At 46.4% G+C, this 14753-nt stretch overlaps 3 protein-coding genes and 1 non-coding gene across 4 annotated transcripts; 3 read left to right on the top strand and 1 right to left on the bottom strand.

Annotated features, from left to right (window-relative positions):
* Positions 1-95: 95 nt before the first annotated feature.
* UPF3B (UPF3B regulator of nonsense mediated mRNA decay) lies at positions 96-7175 on the top strand. The gene is made up of 10 exons (XM_014886590.2): positions 96-288; positions 521-627; positions 740-846; positions 1594-1692; positions 2047-2157; positions 2834-2877; positions 3432-3620; positions 4117-4268; positions 4977-5289; positions 6087-7175. Exons 1-10 carry the CDS (start codon positions 109-111, stop codon positions 6231-6233), a joined length of 1449 nt encoding a protein of 482 aa, XP_014742076.2. The 5' UTR covers positions 96-108; the 3' UTR covers positions 6234-7175.
* Positions 7168-9189, top strand: RPL39 (ribosomal protein L39). Its single transcript, XM_014886635.2, has 3 exons — positions 7168-7317; positions 7523-7626; positions 8893-9189. The coding sequence occupies exons 1-3, from the start codon at positions 7315-7317 to the stop codon at positions 8939-8941; spliced, it is 156 nt and encodes a 51-aa protein (XP_014742121.1). The 5' UTR covers positions 7168-7314; the 3' UTR covers positions 8942-9189.
* Positions 8645-8776, top strand: LOC148222158 (small nucleolar RNA SNORA69). The gene has a single exon (XR_015806931.1). It is a non-coding gene; the product is annotated as a small nucleolar RNA SNORA69 (small nucleolar RNA).
* A 3939-nt stretch (positions 9190-13128) lies between the features above and the next one.
* On the bottom strand, positions 13129-14345 carry SOWAHD (sosondowah ankyrin repeat domain family member D). The gene has a single exon (XM_014886650.2). It carries the CDS (start codon positions 14265-14267, stop codon positions 13266-13268), a length of 1002 nt encoding a protein of 333 aa, XP_014742136.1. The 5' UTR covers positions 14268-14345; the 3' UTR covers positions 13129-13265.
* Between the last annotated feature and the right edge of the window lie 408 nt (positions 14346-14753).

Below are 14753 nucleotides of genomic sequence, written 5' to 3'. Positions count from 1 at the left end.
GGTAGTCCGGCGGAGGCAGCGGCACCTTTAAGGGACAGTCTCGCGAGAGGCGGCGGTCATTGGGTGCGCGCGGTGCTGCCCGGGCCCGGAGTCAGGATCGGGATCAGGATGAAGGAGGACAAGGAGAACGCCAGGCCTAAGGAGCGGCGCGGGGCCTCCTCCGGACTGGGTGTCCTGCTGGCCGCGGGGCCAGGCACGGGCTCTGCCGCCGGCACAGACGTTAGAGCCGGCGCTGCCGAACTCGATCGCCTGGAGCGGCCCAAGGACAAGAAGGAGACGCTCAGCAAGGTGGGGCCTGCGCGCTGCCGGGAACGGCGCCCTCCCCGGTAACGGGGCTCACCGTCTGTAACGGGCCCCTCCTCCCGCCGGTAACAGGGTCCCCCCTCTGTAACGGGACCTTTCCCCGCTTACGGGAGCTGTTTGCGGGGGCCTTCTGGGACGGGACGTGTCGGGGGAGGCGCGGTAATGACTCATCCCCGGTGCTGCCGCCGCCCTGAGCTCCGGTCCTGCCGTGCCGCAGGTGGTGATCCGCCGGCTGCCGCCCAGCCTGACGAAGGAACAGCTGGAGGAGCACTTGCAGCCTCTGCCCGAGCACGACTACTTCGAATTCTTCGCGAACGACTCCAGGTACGGCCGCCTGCCCAGTCCGGGCGCTCCCGGGAGCCGCCGCTCTCGCCAGCTGGCCCCCAGTGGCGCCGCCGCCTCGTCAGCCCAGCGCTCTCGGTTTGTGTCTCTGCAGCTTGTACCCGCACATGTTCTCGAGAGCCTACATCAACTTCAAGAACCAGGAAGACATAGTCCTCTTCAGGGATCGCTTCGACGGCTACGTTTTTGTCGATCACAAAGGCAAGTGAACGGTACTCCATGGATGTTGCTGCTACCGTGCTGTCTGTGCCGTGTGCTGGTTGAGTTTTGGAGGGGTGGGTGTGAGCAGCCACGTCTGACTTGTTTGGGTTTAGTGCTTCAAATAACAGTTCCAATACATCTAGAAATACATACATATACAGTTCTAATAACATCTAAGTCCTTTAAAGGAGCTGGTTTGCAGTGTAACAGCACACTGTGTTTGCCAGCTGGATTTGTGCAGCCATAAATTTAGTGTTCTTGCCAGAAGATAAAGCTTTAAAGCCTGCTTGTAATGTGTTGCATTCTACTATATTTTGTCAAAAATTTACGTTTGCCTCAGTTGCATTAACTTAAGATATTCTTTCTTGTACAATGAGCTCAGAGTCTGTAGGATGAGGCCATTGTGTGGTATGGTGCTACTGAGGTGGCCTAACTGACAGTTCATGGGCAGTCTTAAATCTAGTACGTCCTTCTTGTCAGTCTGTGAATTTGCTGGTTTGTTAGTGTTAATGTCACTCACATAATGAGAGTGTTAAGGTCATGAATTCTTCTGTCTGTACAGTGGGGTTTTTTTTATTAAATGGGTTTCCAAATACAGTAATTTTTTTATGCTCTAAGTAGTCATACTATATAGTCTCTTCTAGTGTTGCATATTTCTTGTGAGACTTACCTTCCTGCTTTACATTTGGACGATATAATCTATTTTCTATTAGTTTCATCTTTAATGTATTTTTTTTCTCTCAACAGGTCAGGAATATGCTGCCATAGTTGAGTTTGCACCTTTCCAAAAAGCTGCCAAAAAGAAGAGTAAGAAAAAGGATGCCAAAACTGGAACTATTGAAGATGGTATAACAGCGAGCTAGTTTGTTTTGCATGTGTAGACTTGAAACTCTTAGCAGTAATTTGAATGTAATGTTTTTACTGTGACACTATAGTTCCACCAATAGGATGTTTGCTGAATTATATGTGAAGTTTATGAGCACTGCTTTGTCAGCTAGAAATCTGTTAAATATGATTGTCCCAGACAAACATAATTCAGCAGCTACTTGGAGAGCTGTTAACTTATGAAATGGTGACATATAAACAACCCAACTTAAGTAAATGTAACTGAGCAGTGCACAATGCAAATACTTTTCATGCTATAGTATCTCTTGTTTCCCCCTTCCCCCCCCTTTTTCCCCCCCCTTCTCTTTTGTGTAGATCCAGAATACAAGAAGTTTTTGGAAAGTTACAGTGCAGATGATGAAAAATTAACCTCTACTCCTGAAACTTTGTTGGAGGAAATAGAGGCAAGAAACAAAGAGCTAATAGGTATGGAAATCTGTGTACTATAGTTACATTTTCCTAGATCACAAAGAAACAAAGATGTTTTGTAATTTGAAGCTCAACCCAGAGGAGACCAAATTCTTTTGTGTGCCTGCTTAATATTTGTTAAACATTCAGGCTAATATCATTCAGTGTGTTTTGTTTTGTTCCTATGCTCTAAATTCTTCTGTAGGTATAAGTTTTAGATTACAAAGTTCCTTCCTGGTGCAGATGTTTGTTAGCCAGACCAGGCTGTGGAGTGGCTGCATGTCAGTGAGGTGCAGTGGTGTTTAAAGCACAGTGCTGTGATTATTATGTTCCATGCAGGCACAAGTTAAGAGATAGTCTGGTTGGGTAAAATAACACCAAAAAATGACCAGGTTGCTCTTTTTAAGTATCTTACAGGGATCTCTTTAAAAATGAGTGTCTGGGAGAAGCCTAATGCAGACTGAATGTAGAGATAGGTGTAATGGATATCCTATTAATATCCTAAAGAAGTTTATAGAATCCTAATAGTTGCCACTGTTTGGAGATAGGTTTGGAATATTTGTTTCACTGCCGTATGTGAGAGGAGACAGGAAGGGAAACGTGTAAGGCTGCTTCACTTCGTATAGAGCTTTGTTGTAGGTATTGCAGTTTTGGATAAGGCAAAATATTTACATTTGTTTTATCTATTCTCCAGCTAAAAAGACTACTCCTTTATTGAACTTCTTGAAAAATAAACAGGTAAGACCTCCAGAATTTTCTTGTTGTTTACAAGTACAATTTGTTCTTTTTATGTTAAACACTTATGCCCTTCCTTTTGAAGAAGGAGCTTTTGACCCAGCTTGTCAGCTTCTGATTCATATACTTTAAAGGACTACAGTGTTGGAATGGTGTTGCTTTGTGTACGTTCTGGTCACAGCAAAGCACCTCTTTTTGCACTGACAAAACATATTCCATTTTAGTGCTTCCATTTTTAGTGCAGTATAGCTGAGGTCCTTGTAGATGATTTTTCTCCTAGCACATTATTTTAACTTCTAGCAATGGATAAAATCAGAGCTGGCACAGATTTAATTAAAATTTGAATGATAAAGGCTGAGGCTAATGTTGTATTTGAGTTTTTTAAGACAGTACAAGTTAAGGCTTATGCTGTAACAGGTTCAGGTTCATAACAATAGAGATGACAGGACTTTTTTTTCTTTTGTAATGGAGGCAGCTCTGAGGTGAGTTGTTTGATGACTTAAAGAGATGTTTTCTGGTGTGGAGACGCTTATTTCTCTTTGCTTTTACATACACAGAGACTGAGAGAAGAAAAAAGAGAGGAGAGAAGGAGGAGAGAATTAGAAAGAAAAAGACAAAGAGAAGAAGAAAGAAGAAAATGGAAAGAAGAGGAGAGAAGGAAGAGAAAAGAAGCAGAAAAACTGAAGAAAGTAGACAGATGCCCAGAAAAAGACAGAGACAGATCAAAAGAAGAACCAAAGATTAAGGTCTAGAACAGTTCTTTATTATAAACTGTTACACTCCCTTTCCCCTATTATTTGTATATCAGTCTCAAAATGTACTTTGGGTATTGTTTGAAGAATCACATGAGTTTGGTGTTAGTAAATGACCAATTTTTTTGTAATATTCAGTAGTAGGCATTGTAAAGGTTTACATACTGTAATGTTGCATAGTAATATTTAAAGTTTTTTGTCACGTGACTGTTGTACATGCTGTGGTTAACAGGATTGTGAATTCGCTGTGAAATGGAGACTATTTTTAAGCTTTCTAAAACAGCCTGGTTTAGGAGAAAAATTCTAGTCTGCTGTGTGAATAATGCTTACTCATACACTCCAGCTTTTAAAAATATTGTGATTTGCAGTAATATTTCTTTAATGTTTACTTCTTACTGGACTGTGGTTCCTTTGATGCAATTTCGGTGTTGTGCCAGACAATATGTACTAGAGTGAGCTTTTTTAGTTGAGACTTCTGTTTTCTTTGTAGCTACTTAAGAAGCCTGAGAAAGATGAAAAAGACTTGGAGAGAAAAGAAAAATCCAAGAAACTGGAAAAAGAGACTCTGAGGGAGGAAAAAAATGCGAGTAGTGCATCTGCCAAACGATCTGATGGGGAGACAAAAGAAGAGAAGGCAAAAAAGTATTCTAGTACTTGCTATAAATATACATGTATCTATAACTTGTTTCCTGATTGTATTGAGGCTTAGGCTGTTCTGCCATGACCATATTTTGAAATTCCTTTCAAATGCTTTTTCTCATATAAGGCATGGGCTGTGTTCTCTATGCCAGTGCACATCCCCATGATTACAGAAAGCTCTGTGAATTACCTGGAAATTCTTCATTAGTGGACAGATTTTAATATTTTTGCAACTCATAGAAACTCCACTAAGGAAGCCCGTATATAGGTGACTGCAGCAGGCTGTGAGCACTGTCTTTGCAATGAGATAATTATTATAACCATGGCAAGAGGAGAGATGTTCTCCAGTTACCAGTATCTCTAAGTCTTGTAAAAAGTCAAAGTGGAAAATGTAATTCTCAACAGCTCCGTGATCTATTTGAGGTTCAGTTCTGCCATGTGAGAAATACAGATAAGGCAGACAAATTCAGATGTTTTTTCAAAGCCAGAATAGACTCAGCCAGCTATGCAAGTAGGAGGCTGGGAAACTCTAGTGGTCAGTGTCCTCTCTGGCTGTCATGCATGACTTGGGCTATCACAGCTTCCCAAGAGCTCCCTAGTACCTGCCAGTGTGTCATCTTCCTATTGCACATTTACACCACTATTACATTGATCTCCCAGCTCTGTTTGATGAATCTTTTGAGCTTAATTTTCAGTTTTGTTTTCATGCAGATCAGAAGATGAGTGTGTAAAGGACTACAGGGACCGAGATAGAGATTTTGACAGAGACAGAGAATATGAGAGAGCACAGAGAGAGAAACTGAGACGCCAAGAAGAGGAGCGTCGGAGGCAGAAAGAGCGCTATGAGAAAGAGAAGGTTTTTAGAAGAAAAGAAGAGGAGGTGAAAAAGGAGAGAGACTTACTCAGAGAAAAGGGAAAAAAAAGTGATCTTACAGACTTTACCAGCAGCATGGACAAATCTGAGAAAGTAACCAAAGATGATAAAAAAGAGGATACAATTAAGAGGGATCGTATCAGAAACAAGGTGCTGGATTTCTTTAAATTCATGTCTTCATTCATAGACATCTGTGGTTTTTAGGATAAAAGCACTTCAAGGAAAGAACCATGTGGTTTCTCTGTTGAAACTTCTCCCTGTTCTGCAACAAACTGCCATTGCTAGAAATGCCCCCTAAAATTTGCTTAAGAGTGGTATTTCTTGTCACTGATCCAAGAAAACATGGGTTAAATTTTAAGACACTGATTCTTCTTTATTTGCTGACTTGTGCCATAGGCTATCTCTTTAAGGTGTTGGTAGAGTATCAGTAATTTGTGTCTGCTGATCTTATAGATGCCTGAAAATGCATCTCAAAATGAGAGTGTGATTGAACAGGTTACTTAAAATAGGAAACTGCAACTCACAGAATATGACATGTCCTCTAGGCTCAAGAAATAATATCTTGAGTGTAGTTTTATGTACTGTACAAAATCTGTTTCTGCAGCATCTGTGCTTGTTTTCTGTATCAGTTAAGACATTGTCAGGGTTTTGAAACTTTGATGTTGGCCTCTCTTCTCAGAGAGTGTGAGCTGAACTCAACAGGAAACACGTTACAAATAACCACAGCTATAAGCACTGTTCTTTGTGGCTTGAACAGGGATGTTGCTTTACAACAGAGACAACCTTGATTTGGGACGATTGTAGTTACTTTGCCACCACTGTGGAATCATTAAACTTAGCCTGAAAAGTTTGAATTTGAGCCATTTCTAATACCATAGAAATGATGCCATAATAGCCCTGAGAGCAGGGAGCTGTGAAAGAGTCTAAATAGTTTTGATTTATTTCAGGATCGCCCAGCAATGCAGCTGTACCAGCCCGGAGCCCGAAGCCGGAGCAGATTGTGTCAATATGAAGACAGTGCTGCAAAGCCTCCAGATCAGGGAGTGGATAAGAAACAAGAGGGTGAGACCAGTCACACGAAGGAAGAGGAGTGACTGATGTGCCAGCCTTATGTGTCCTGACTGTCTGTGCAGCCAAAGAGCATGTACTACGCAATCCAGAAGTGCCTTCGGAGCGAAAAAGGAACAAAGGAAGAAAAGGGGGCATTATGATGTTGGATGTTTCTGGTTAAAGAACCTCAGTTGTAGATTCAGAATTTGAAATGTGTTCTCATTGTAATATTTTCAGTTATTTGAACTTATTTTCCCAGCATCTAGCTACAACAGAGAAGAGAATCTTTGCGAAATAGAAAGACTTTATGGCCTTAAGTTTGATAATAAATGAGTTTTGGTCAGGAGGGGATGACATCTGGATCAAAAACCAGAGATCTACTCTAAGGCAATTGGAGCCAGTGTTGGATGCACTTAAGCAGAGCAAGCTTGGAGTTGCCTGGAGTTAACACAGGTGTTGCTGTGTTGTGTGGTGCTCCTATGTGAGGCAGTGAAAGCTGAAGTGTGTCAGTATAGCACTGAGACACGTACACAGGCTGGGGTTGAGGTATCAGTGGATAGCAGCCTTTTGGCACATAAGGAGCAGAATATCTGGCAGTGCAGTAACCATGTTAGGGAGGGAGAGACCGTCCTCTTCAGTGGTTCTCTGGATAAAGTAACTTAAGTTGGAGTGTATGAATAAGCTGGCTTAATAGTTGAATATGTCTTGATAAATTCTCGTGTAAAGTCTCCGTACACTGAAATGCTTATTTTTAATCAAATGTAGCTGGTTTGGGCATCCTGTTCTTTTCCAGCATCTTCCTTCTCTCAAGTCTGAAATGCTTCTGAAATCGTGCCCTCTCGGAACTGCTTTCTCTTCCCTCATAACTTGAAGTATTGTTTTACAGCCCAGAACGAGACTTCGCCAGTAGCAGCTCCTCCCAAGCTAGCGAATTTTAGCCATAGCTGTTTTTTGTATTAAACCCAAATAAACTCGCACAAACTCGCTCGGCCGCCGCCGCCCCTCACTGCGTGCGGGACCGCCGGGCCGGCAGGGGGCGCTCGCGCCCGCCCCGCCATCGCTGCCCCGCCCCCTTTCCGCCTCCTCGGACGCCGCCATCGCCGGGACGCCGCGCCGCTCCGCGCTATGGTGAGACATCCGCGGCCATCCGCGCCCTCCCGCCGCGCCCCGAGCCCTCTTCTCGAGGCCGCCGCGCTCAGGGGTCCCGGCGGGCGGGCGGCGGGGAGGAGCGGCCGCGGGGGAGCGGGAGGGGGCCGGGTGCGGCATTCCCGGCTCCCCGAGGCCTGGCGGGCCCGGGGCTGGGTGAGGGACTGACCGCTGCGCTCTCTTTCAGTCGTCGCACAAGACGTTCAAGATCAAACGCTTCCTCGCCAAGAAGCAGAAGCAGAACCGGCCCATCCCGCAGTGGATTCGCATGAAAACTGGCAATAAGATCAGGTAACGAACTCGGCCGGTGCTCTCTGACGAGCTGCGGCCGCGCAAGCTTAGTCAGGCGCCCTGGGCGGTACGGGCTGAAGGCAGGAGCCGATGGCGTTTATGCAGCAAAAGCGCAGTTCTGTGGCCGTGAGGGCCATGCAGGGATGGTAGGGCAGGTGAGGCCTCTTGAGGCAGTGTGGGGCTTCCATGCCGGTTTTTTCGTAATGTTTTTGCTCTGCTAATGTCCACAGACATTTAGTGATGGTGCATGTAAAGTGAAAACTTGAACTGTACGTGCGGATTATTTATTCCAGATTTTGTTCCCTGATAGTTTCTCTGTTCCTGACGTTCCCCTTCCCAATACCTGTCCTCTTTCATAGCTACCTCTTTGAGGTCCTGCATTTTCAAGGAACAGTTCCTAAGCATGGGTGCTCTGAGGTTCAGGAGATGTGTAAGGGAGCAAAGGACTTGTTGGATGTATGAGAAATCAGATTGATAGTATGAGATGCTTGGCACTCGACTGTAGAATTGATTTGCCATTGTTCCTTGCTTTACTGATGTGTTTGTTCTGGAGCATTGTGCTTAGGGAAATGCTGGGTGCTGTGACACGCTGGGTGCACGTGGGGCGTGGTGCCTCTCCAAGCCCACCCTTTGAAAACTGCAGCATAGTTTTTTTTAATCTCATACACTCCGTCATCTGGGCTTTTTAAGGCAACAGAACTCCCTCTTCTCTTTCTCTCTTTGTCCGAAGCAGTGAGGAGAGCAGCAGCAGCACTGGCTGGCTCAGGCAGTGACCTAGGACAACATTGCAAGGTTCTGTTCTTGTAGCTGCTCCCAGCTCGTTTCTAGGCAGGATCAGTGGTGTGTGCACTCAGCTGGATCCTTGTCTTCCACATGCCAGCTTACCGAAAAACAGAACTGGGTTCTATTTTAGCTAAATTGCACTACTTTGAAATACTTGACCATAGGGCAAAATCTCGTACTTTTGTCTCCTGGCACTTGAGTAGCTGGGCCATGGGTTCTGTCCAGGCTTTGTGTTCAAGCAGGCTGCAATTGCAGCGCTTCCTGCTGTGGAAGTGCTGCCATTTTCCTGCTGAGAGCAACTCTGTTAACACTGTCTGTGGTTTCACCCACACCATGGTGAAAGCATTTGTTCTTAACGTGGACAAGTATATGCTCATAAATTAATGTGCTTTCATGGAAGAGACTTTCTCCTTGTGACGTTCTGCTTTCATGTTTAACAAATGTGTGTGTGCACTTTGCTAATTCACTCTGCTTTTGTCTTAGGTACAACTCCAAAAGGAGACACTGGAGGAGGACCAAACTGGGCTTGTAAGAGAGACTGTCCCGGGAGCTCTAATGAACACTGGTCTTTCTGTGTCAGATCGATAACACCTTCAAGTCATTCCTTCTCTGGTGCTGGACTGCAGTCCCAGTGTGGGGTTTTTATAAGCTGGTCTGGGATGTTAACTGGGAAAATCTTTGTATCTGAAACATGGAGACTGTGTTCTATTAGTGTTCTTTCAGGCATCACCATGAGCATTGACAGTGCACAGGCTTACTAATAAATATGGACCTGAATGACTTTTGTTTTGAAAATTATTTCATATATACGTGGTGGGATTGTAACAATAAAATTCGTGGTAATGTTAGTTATATCCTTACTTAATGTGAGGAACCTTGGCAGTTCTTTTCAGGTAGAGTAGGCTGTGTCTTCATCTTCAGGAGCAAAGTACCAATTAAAAAAAAAAGTCAAAATCAGATCTGAAAATATCTCTTATGAAATGCAGTACTGTAGAGTATAGCACATAATGTCCGTGTACTCCCTAGAATATTAGCAGGAGTTTTGTTTGGCAGTCCGTGTTGGTTTGATAAGTCAACACCAACCACAGGTGCAGCTTAGTATAAAACATTCTCAGCAGACAGGTAGAAATTTAAGATGGGGCTCAGAGGGAGAGTTTGCAGCTATTTTAAAGAAGGGAGAGGAAAAAGGAGATTAAAGGTCTCTGGGTAGTTGTCACTCCAGCTCCCCCATGCTGGTATTCTCTGCTGGGGCGTGTGAAACCAATTTACTGTGGGGAAGTGGAGGAGGCTGTGGCTCTGCACTCAGTCCTTTCCGTTTGCAGCACTGAGCTGGGGAAGCTGCTCTGGTCAGCAGGAAATCTCTGTTGGTGTGAGCCTGTTCTTGGCTGCAGAAAAGCCCATCCTCACTCAGGGCTGCCAAGGTGCTGGTTCAGCCTCAGGTCATGAGTCTGTTCCTGAGAGGCAGCTTCCTGAGGAAGCTTTAGGCTGCCATACCTTCTGTGCTGCTGCTTTCCACATTGAAGGTAAATAGATTTATCTCCTTCGTATTGCAACTCAGAGCAAATAACGCTGTTATTTGGCATGTGCCAAACAGATGAATACTAAGAAATAATCAGAGGTCATGAGGTCTCCCTAAGGTAGGCTGCAGGGCAAGCAAGGCTGGGATTTTTACCAACTTCAGGATACTTCAGAGGTATCCTCTAGCTTCTTATCCTGTCTGGTAAGAGTCTGCACTCGCATTCACCTTCGGGGGAAGCAGTAAGTCTCTGCAACAGGAAAGCAGCAAAAACATTGCCAGAGATGTTTCAACAGAGGCTAGTGTGCTGCAGCCACTTTGACCCATGATTTTTAAATCTCTTCTGCACTCTTTGAAGGGAGTGTTCAGGAAATAACAGCACTGCTGAGGATTGGAGTTCAGAGAACCTCCTCCAGTTTCTCCTCATCACTGCTGGCAGGCAAAGCTGCTCATAGAGTTTTCCCTGTAATTGTCTATAGGGATCTGGCTGAGGAGGAAAACAGTAATTTAATGGAAAGAGACAGTTTTTTCTGTGGCATTTGTGGGAAAACATTCCTGAGCAATAGATTGAACAATTTATTACTATTTATTAGAAAGTCTCCCTATTACTATCATGACTAATATTTTTATTAGATGGAAGTAACTTCTACTAAGGAACTGTTTTGGAAAATAACCCCATGTACTATTTTCTGTGCTTGATTGAATCTGCTTTTCAAACCGGACATTAAGGGATAACACAAAGTAAATTTAGTACAAATTAAACTTGGGTTAAACTCAGTCTTCTGCAGAACCTTAAACAAACAAATATCTCTGAGTTTGATTGTTTTCTGTTGTCTGTGGCAGCTCTCTTTGCCTTCTCCTCCCTGTGAGGGGAGATCAGGAACCTCTGCAGAACTGAGCTAACACATGACACCTGAGACATCAACAGAAGCTTTAAAGAAAAAATACTTGGATATTCTAGTCAATTGATTTTGATGTTTTGTTTTCTGAATGAAAAGCAAAGTTAAAGCTGATTGTATATTTGAGGAATATATTTTTTAAATGAAACTGAATCGAGTGAGACAAAGTGGTGGGTCATTAGAAGAAAGTTGGTTTTTTTTTTTCCTCAGTGGAAAGGGACCCAGCCAGGGCAGGGGCTGGTATGGTATGGCAGATGTTGTAATACGTCTAGAGAAGCAGAGTTCTGGTCCTGCTCTTTCTGAAGTCCCTGCCTAATTTGTCTCAGTATAGAACACAGGGTCAAACCTATGACCAAAAAAAGGGGGAGGGGAGAAGCTGTCTTCAGAGGGTTTTGGTTATCTCTCAAGGGGAGGCAATTACTGAAAATCATTTTGTTGTATTTAGGTGCAGCATTTGTCAGCGAAATTTTACTTTGAAAGGGAACGTTTCAGTCCATGTTTCTGGGTGGAGCATGCCTGAACCACAGGTACCATTGCCAAGGAAATGGCTCCTTCAAGGAAATTCTTATTAATTTCACTGTTTACTCTGTGCCTTACTCAGAAGAGGATGTAAGAGCCATCCTGTGCCCCTTCCCTGACAGCTGCAAAAGGGTGACAGAAGACTAATAGGTAAAAAGATATTTTGTCAGTCCTGTCTATCTTCTCAACAACACTTAGGTTACCAGAACTTGACACCAGTGCTGTTCATGGAGTTAATGCTGGTGTGAGCAGGCTTGTGAGAAGCCAACCTGCTGTCCCATGGCATGGATGTGGCCACAGCAGTTCCAGAAGGACCTGCATTGCCACCATCTTCAATTTATTAAAGCAAAGCATTACAAGACTCTTGTAGATCAGGCCTTAAATCTAGTTCTAGTGTGTTTTGTATATATCTGCTGCTGACCTCAGGGATTAAAAAGATGTCCAGACACATCTATATGTCTACCCAGGCACCTGGACTGGGCATTATCCAGTCACTGGATTCCCGTTCACTCATGTGGATGCTGTTCTTCCACATGTCATTACTGCAGACTGGGTTATTTTGGTGTCCAAGCATCATTTCAAAACAGAGTCTGAATATAACGAGTTTGCTCAGGATCTGTGAAACCCTCCCAGCTCTAGTTCTCCAGAGAAAGTTGCCTGTGTGTCTTTGTGTATCTTTCTGCATCAAGATCCAAATGCACCTGTGTAGCCAGGCCAGATCACTTTGAGTCCCTTGGTCACCCCTGCAGGCCCGCTGAAAGGCAGCTGGAAAGAAACCACAACCCTCCTGAAGGAGTTGTCCCTGCAAAGACTGCCCTGGGGAACAGAAACTCCCCAGTTCCTGTCTGAGAAGCACTTCTTGAACACTACTGCTATTTAAGAGCATAGCAATAGTCTCATGCTGATGAGAAAGAGGAAGGGGCTGTTGTTTTTCTGAAGATATTTTGAAGCAGTCCTTTGAGAATGTAAAAAGCAAGATGAAATCATCAGGGCAGAGCTCCACTTGGTGAACAAAACACAAACAGGCGAGCAGAGGCTTTGCTCTTTTAATGCAGTGACCAAGACATACATGCGCTGTTATGCTGCTGCAGCAATGTACATCAGTTTCATTTTTGAGCATGATCTCAGTAGCAATAAAAATAATCTCAATCCCCAGCCTTCACATACCTTCTCCAGTTTCTGAGAATGAATCATCTAGAGCTGTTCCTGAACTCTAATCCCCACAGAAGCCACCAAATGCTGCTCCCCTTGTGTCCTTCCTGCTGCCTTTGTTCTGGCCCCCATTTCTAATGAGGTTGAGCATTTCAGGCTTCCTGGGATGGGGATCTCAAGGGAAGGGCTGCCAATGTGAGTTGTTTTGCACTTTGAAAGTCTTCTCTTGCTTTGGACTCTTCTCACAAACAGGGCCATTCACTCTTACTCTACTGAGAATCAGCTTTGTAACTAGCTGTCATAAACAAGTATCATCCAGAGAAGGTGCATATGGCAGAGATCAGGGGATCTCACAGGGAGCTGGAAAGCATTTGCAGCATGGGATCCACACATGGTGGGTCAGCATCCTCCTGTGGGCACACAGGGTGTTGGAGCAGCTCCCCACAGCAGAGCTGACATTTGAGCCCCAACCATAGGGATCTGCTGGGATGCAGCAAGGAGTCCCCATCCACAAGGGCACGGGGCAAAACCCCCTTTGCAGACAGGCAATTTTTTGGAAGGGCCGTCCCAAGGTACTGCTCCCAATGGCCATGGTGCTCCACACACACACCAGAACAGCCCCAAAAGACCATGAGACCCAGGGTGGCCCCTGGTGCCATGGCTTAACCCTCACTTGGCCAGGATGTTGAGCACTCAAGTTCCCAGCTCCCTGCAGGCTTTTCTGGCTGCTATCTAGCATGGGTTTACCAGTGAATGGAACCAGGAGAGCTTCAGCGCCCATGGAAGAAAGCAAATGCCTGTCTAACAAAGCCTCGGAGGCTCCAGGAGTGCTGGGCTTTTCCCTCGGCCCCAGAGTCCACAGAGTCTTGCCCTGCCCCAGCCTCTCTGGATGACTTACAGTTGTTGTTGGTGTTGTGAGACTGCAGCTGGACCAAGTCCTCCTCCAAGGCCCCTGCCAGCTCCTTCAGGTCCCTGGAGGTGTCTGCTGGCAGGTACTGCCAAGCCTTGCGCCCGTTGTGGTCCCTGCAGCTGGTGTCTGCCCCATAAGCTCCCACCAGCACCTTGATGAGCACCTCGTGTCCCTGCAAGGCAGCTAGGTGCAAAGGGGTGAGGCCACCGCTGGCTGTGGGAATGTTCATGTTGACAGGGTAGCCTTTCTTCTGGGCATGGGAGATGACCTGGATGAAGCTCTCATGGTGGCCATGCTTGGCAAGCCAGTGGAGAGCAGTGAAGCCTGTCACAAAGTCCCTCCTGGTCAGCAGGCTGGGATCCAGGTCCAGCAGCTTGATGATGCTGTCTGCATCACCCTCGGCCACCGTCAGCAGCCATGCATGCTCCAGGGGATCAAGGACAAGGGGCAGCAGGTCAGGGCTCTGCTCAGGCTTCTGCTCTTGGTGCAGCCCTGCAGGAAGACTGCTGCTGCTGGATGTCTTCTGAGCAGTGGCAAGCCGCATGGTGCTGCCAGGGCTGTTGCTCTGCAGGAGGATCTCCTTCAGCTCCTTCCTCCGGGTACTGCTGGGGCTAACGGAGAACCTGCCTGAAGTCCTACCCCAGCTCCCCAGACTGTGCCTGCCCCAGTCGATGCTTCTGTTGGTGTCCATCTTCTGCAGCGTATGGAAACGGTCCCTGCTCCCTAGGGTGGCTGCCCAGACATGGGAGCTGCGGGCCAGGCCGCCAGCTCGGAGCTGGTCGGTATCCAGGAAGGAGAACCCCCGGGGGATGCCAGTTACCTTCTGCTCTGCCAGGCTCTTGTCCCGTTCCTGCCGGGCCATGGCGGTGCCTCTCGGAGGGCTGTCCCCAGCAGAGCCCAGCTCACGCTCCCCAGCAGTCACCCCGCGCTTCCCCTCCCGGCGTTCGGCGAAGGAGGAACCGATTCCGCACGGCGGGAGGGTATGGCGGCGGCACTGCCGGGGCGGTGCAGGTGACCTTTGGTCACGCTGTGTCCATGGCTGCCGCCGGTGCCGGGCACGGCCTCAAACACGGGCTGGCTCTGCCCCTCGGCCACACTCGGCTGCGGCGTCACAGCGGGAGCACGGCCGGGCGTGCGGGAGTACAGGAGAGTGCGGGAATACAGGGAACGTACGGGAATGCAGGGAATGTGTGGGAATACAGGGAAAGAATGGGAATACAGGAGGGTGAGGGAATGCAGGGAACTTGTGGGAATATAGGGAAAGTATGGGAATACAGGGAAAGAATGGGAATACAGGAAGGTGAGGGAATACAGGGAGCGTGCAGAACCACAGGACTCGATGGAGGCA

Source organism: Sturnus vulgaris, chromosome 14, assembly GCF_052056855.1.
Source record: "Sturnus vulgaris isolate bStuVul1 chromosome 14, bStuVul1.hap1, whole genome shotgun sequence".
Taxonomy (NCBI): Eukaryota; Metazoa; Chordata; class Aves; order Passeriformes; family Sturnidae; genus Sturnus; species Sturnus vulgaris.
This window is presented reverse-complemented; position numbering and strand designations above follow the sequence as displayed.

Coding starts and splice junctions, on each gene's coding strand:
- RPL39 (XM_014886635.2), top strand. Junction 7,627..8,892: donor AAAACTGGCAATAAGATCAG/GTAACGAACTCG, acceptor CTTTTGTCTTAG/GTACAACTCCAAAAGGAGAC.
- SOWAHD (XM_014886650.2), bottom strand. CDS start 14,267: ATGGCCCGGCAGGAACGGGACAAGAGCCTGGCAGAGCAGAAGGTAACT.
- UPF3B (XM_014886590.2), top strand. CDS start 109: ATGAAGGAGGACAAGGAGAACGCCAGGCCTAAGGAGCGGCGCGGGGCC. Junction 289..520: donor AGAAGGAGACGCTCAGCAAG/GTGGGGCCTGCG, acceptor GCCGTGCCGCAG/GTGGTGATCCGCCGGCTGCC. Junction 2,158..2,833: donor AAGAAACAAAGAGCTAATAG/GTATGGAAATCT, acceptor TCTATTCTCCAG/CTAAAAAGACTACTCCTTTA.